We start from the raw sequence: 4,971 nt of genomic DNA on the forward strand, positions 1-4,971 counted from the left end.
CCCATCTTGGCTGGCAAACACCGCAGAGCGAGAGGCTTTTCTGGCAGGCAGAGGAGGGAGGACGGCAGCAGCATGGCTCTGCCTGAGGGCCTGGACCCGCCCAGGGTAAGTGCCCAGGGCCCCCCCAATATGGGCAGGAGCAAACCAAGCCCCCCTTTTAGCAGAGGGTGGGGTGGGCAGGGCAAAGGGGTCTGGGCTCTCAGTTGAGGGGCTTCTCTCATTGCTGGGGAGAGCAATGGGTCTCCTCAAAGGTCGCTCCTCAAAGGTGGTGGAGGGTTTTAAGCAGAATTGGGGGGGGGGGGATTCTGAAGCTGTGATTCCTCCATGGCAGGGCAACTGGGCTAGATCACCCTCCCACTCTACAATTCTGTGATTTGGGTGTGACTGCTCAGATTTGAGCCCTGCCAGCAGGGAGTGAGAACCCGGTCTAAGGCTGTTCCTGCACCAGATATGTGAAGCAGGTCAGAGGATCCTGGGAGCTGTAGTTTGTGAAGGGTGCTGGGGATTGTAGCTCTGTGAGGGCTAAACTACTGTTCCCATTGGTGTGTGTGTGTGTGTGTGTGTGTGTGTTTTAGGGGCGGAATGCACTTTGAACGTGCTTTAAGGGTAGGGCAGAGGTTGGTGCCCCTTGTGCCATTGCACAAGGACGGTCCAACATCCTGTGCCCCGATTTGTTATGGCAGGGGTGTGGGCAGAGGGAAGCCCCCCAGCCACTGGCTTACAGGAAAGGCAGGGGAGGGGACCTGGTGCCCTTGTCCATCGCTGGCATTTTTTAAAAAAAATTAAATGCCCTCCTCGTTCTCTGCGTTGCGTCAGAGGCCTCTCCCAACAAAGAAATGAGGATTTTCCCCTTACAGCAAAAAACCACCAATAGTGTCTCTCATACATATAGGAAGACACAGGGCTCTTGCCAGCAACTAAGTGCCCCTCCTGGGGGCAGAAAAAGGGCACCTAGATGAGGATATGGATATGGGATAGAACTCAAAGCCAGAGCTAAAGGAAGGAAACGAGTGCCCTTTGGATCCGTGCTTTCTGGGGGGGGGGGCAAGCAGAAGCCCCGACAAGCCCCCAGCCAGTGACACTGTTTAGCAGTCATGGCAAATTATTCATTATCATCATTTCATAAAATGTCTACACTTCTTAACTGTAAAAAAAACACACAAAACCATCCACACCCTCAAAGTGGTTTACATAAAGATGAAACTATAAAATCAAGAACAGTTTACAAGAACAGTTTTAAATCATATAAAAAGTTAAAATACTGAAAGAGCTTTAAATTCACACCAGCTTTTCAAGCATCTGGACAGACTTGAATGTTTATAGACAAGAATGTTTTTAGAAAGGTGTTAAAAAGAGACCAGAGAAAGTGCCTGTGTGGTATCAAGTGGCAGGGAGTTCCAGAGGGTAGGGGCTGCCACTTCTACTTATTTCTTTGGCGATCTCTCATAGCTGAGCAAGATTGTCTTCCATGAACACGGTTTTAACAGTGAGTCCGTAAGTGACTGTGGAGGCCAATTCTGGATCCGCACCTCATTCCACAGCGGGCAGCATTTTCTCTTTTGCCTCCTGGGCCAGCCTATCCTCTCCTGCCTTCCTGAACATCCCCGCACTTACTGGCCTTCCTTTGCCTTCCTCTCCCGCAGGGCAAATGGGTGGCCGTCGGGCACTTCCTGCTGCTTTGCCTCTCGGCCCTGGCACAGCCCGGTGGCCCCGCGGTTCCCTGCCCGGCTCTGTGCCAGTGCTTTGGGAACCTGACCGTCTTCTGTTCGGATGAAGGTCTGGAGGACATCCCCGAGGGGGTCCCCGCCACCGCCACCCAGCTCTTCTTCGTGGGAGCCCCCCTGTTCTCGCTTCAGAGCGGCGCTTTCGCCAACAGAACCGGCAGCCGCCGCCTCGCCAAACTCGCCTTCCTGGGCAGCCCCCTCGAGTCTCTGGGACGCGCCGCCTTCGAGGGGCTGCCCGAGCTCCGGGAGCTGGAGATCTCGTCCAGCCAGCTGAGCGCTCTGAGCGGAGAGGCCTTTCTGGGCTTGGCCAACCTCAGCACCCTCGCCGTCAAGTTCAGCCCCATCAAGAGCCTGGAGACGGAGCTGTTCAGCAACACGCCGCGCCTAGAAGCCCTCCACCTCCAGGGGAACGAGGTCGAGTCTCTGCCCCAGGACGTCTTCCGCCCGCTGTCATCCCTCAAGACCCTCACCTTGTCCCAAAACCACCTCGCGGAGCTGCTCGCGGAGGTCTTCGGCCCGCTTTCGGCCCTGCGAGTGCTGAAGCTGAGCGACAACCGCCTGGCTGGCCTCTCCGCCGGCCTCTTCGGCCCCCTGAGAGAGCTCCGGGAGCTCTTCTTGGACGGCAACGCCCTGGCAGAGCTGCCCCCGGGCACCTTCGCCCCGCTGAGCGCCCTGACGCGCCTCCACCTCCAGCACAACGCCCTGGAGCGCCTGCCAGCCGCCGTCTTCTCCGCCCAGCGCAACCTCACCTTCCTCTACCTGGACGGCAACCGCTTGGCGGAGCTGCCCGAAGGGCTCTTCCAGGGCACCCCTCACCTCGCCGAGCTCTCCCTGGCGGGCAACCGTCTCCAGAGCATCCCCGAGGGGCTGTTTGGCAACCTGGGCAGCCTGGCGTTCCTGGGGCTATCGCACAACCGCCTTGCCCACCTGCCCGCCGGGGTCTTCCAGGGCCTGAGCGCCCTTGCCAGGCTGCAGCTGAGCCACAACAACCTCACCGCCCTGCCGAGGGGCGTCTTTGCCAACCTCACCACCCTGGAGGCTTTAGACCTGTCCCACAACCAGCTGGCCACCCTGTCGGAGGGGGTCTTCGAGGGCAACGTCATCCTGGCCAACGTGGCTCTGAAGGGCAACCCCTGGACGTGCGACTGCCACCTGGCCCCCTTGAAAGACTGGCTCCAGGACACGGACCCCCTGATCAACGCGCGGGCCTTGTGCAGGAGCCCGGCTCACCTGCAGGGGCTGAGCCTGCCGGCCGTGCAGAAAGAGCAGCTGGTCTGTCGGCGGGGCCCCGCGCCCTCCCGGTGCCGGGCGGAGCCGGGGTTGGAGGAGACCTCCGCGGAACCCAGCGCCCGCCCTCCGTGCACCTACCAGGATCCGGCAGGTGCCATCCACCTGGCGTGCGACCGTGACGCTTGCCACCAGCTTAGCCTGAGTCTCCCGCCAGGAGAGAGCCTGCAGGAGGCAGGGCAGCGTTTCAGCAAGGACTGGATCCTGGACTCGGGCTGCGGCGCCGTGAGGGTCCGGGTGGCTGTGAGCATCGAGCCCCTGCCCGGAGGGGAGGCGGTGGCAGACCCCTCGGAAGCCCCCTGAGGCCGGCATCCCCTGCCCTGCCAGTGTGGCCCGGAGAGCAGGGGGGGGCCCTCCGGAGAGAGGGGGCTCCAGCCCCACCTGAGCCGTGCTGCATCCTCACTGCAGGGCTGTGTCAGGACGTGCTTGGTATCATCACAGACGCTAACAGAAACAGAAGCCTTTGTGACCCAAATCAGGCTTTGTCTGTGTAGTTTGATCTGCGGGTCTCCCCAGGATCCCAAAGGTCACCCAGTGGGGATTCTGAAAGCATGGATCCACTGCCTCCCAGGGCAGGGTGGGGGTCTACGTCTTGTAGGATTTGCTGCCTGAAGCAGCAATTATATATTTTGTCACTCATTTCATATAATAAACCAAGCTTTCTTTATTCCCTTTGTGTGGGAACTTCTTGTGGGCATGGGGTAAGGGTAGACACACATTCATAACTGGGCATAGGTTCAGTTACAGATAGGTAGCCGTGTTGGTCTGCCATAGTCAAAACAAAATAAAAAAATTCCTTCCAGTAGCACCTTAAAGACCAACTAAGTTAGTTCTTGGTATGAGCTTTCGTGTGCATGCACACTTCTTCAGATACACAGGTTATAACTCTAGCAAAATATACTACTACTACTGCTACTACTACTATTACTATATTATGAAAATGGCCCACAGACAGTATTTAACACCTACCAGATTGGCGAAAATGTCTAAAAAAGGAAAAAGGTATGTGTTGGAAGTGTAATGAAATTGAGGGATCTTTTATTAACATGTCCTGTAAAATAATTAAAGAATCTTTGGAAACTATATATAATGAATTATAAAAGATATTTAAAAATCTTTTCCCCAAACACCTGACATTTTTCTCATGGGGATGATAACAACAGAGGTCCCCAAAAAACAAGAGAGTTTACTACTATACACTACGTCCACAGCTAGAACCTTCTTGGCGCAAAGGTGGAGAAGTCTAGTACAACATTCCTAGAGTGGACATGCAAGGGGATGCTTTGTACCAGCCAGTAGAAAACTTCCTGTTTCCTCCTGCGCTGGGGCAAACTTCCTCTACATGTGCCTAGAGATGGGCGTGACCTTACCTGTCCAGGTAACACAAAAGGGCAAGGCACAAAGCCCTCTCTCTCTGTCTCTGACTCTATTCCTCGAAGAAGCAACATCTCTTTAGCTAGAGATGCCTTGTTGCTTCCAGCCAACAGAGCACAAAGGGACTATCTCCTTATGGGATAGATTCTATGTGTATATACGTTTGTAACGTAAGTCTGCCTTCTGGGATCCATCTGTGAACTGACTGAATGTGAGTAAACCTCTTTTACACTTTTTACATAAGTCTGTGTCGTGTCCATTCTTTTTAAGAGGGACATAAAGGAATTACCAGGAATCTTATACTGAAAGGCTAGAACTAGCCTGCTGCAAGCTAACCAATGTGCAATTTAAAAGGGGGATGTTAGAACTCTGCTATGTTATAGAACTTGCTAGTGCAAGTTAGGAAGGATATTATTCAACAATATATCCTCTCCGGCCACCCTGAACATTCCCACAGTACCCACTCAGGAAGAATGGCAGTGCAAAATGTTTGAATATGCTGAACTGGCTGGTCTGAGGAACAGGATAAGAGAAAACGAAGATAAGGAATATAAGGAGGAATGGAAAATATTTATTGACTATTTCA

General features: G+C 54.4%; 1 protein-coding gene across 1 annotated transcript; it reads left to right on the plus strand.

Annotated features, from left to right (window-relative positions):
- Positions 1–3,696, plus strand: LOC309369784 (uncharacterized protein). The gene is made up of 2 exons (XM_081911089.1): positions 1–105; positions 1,644–3,696. The coding sequence occupies exons 1-2, from the start codon at positions 73–75 to the stop codon at positions 3,312–3,314; spliced, it is 1,704 nt and encodes a 567-aa protein (XP_081767215.1). The 5' UTR covers positions 1–72; the 3' UTR covers positions 3,315–3,696.
- Positions 3,697–4,971: the final 1,275 nt, after the last annotated feature.

Source organism: Podarcis melisellensis, assembly GCF_964234715.1.
Source record: "Podarcis melisellensis genome assembly, chromosome: 5".
Classification (NCBI taxonomy): Eukaryota; Metazoa; Chordata; class Lepidosauria; order Squamata; family Lacertidae; genus Podarcis; species Podarcis melisellensis.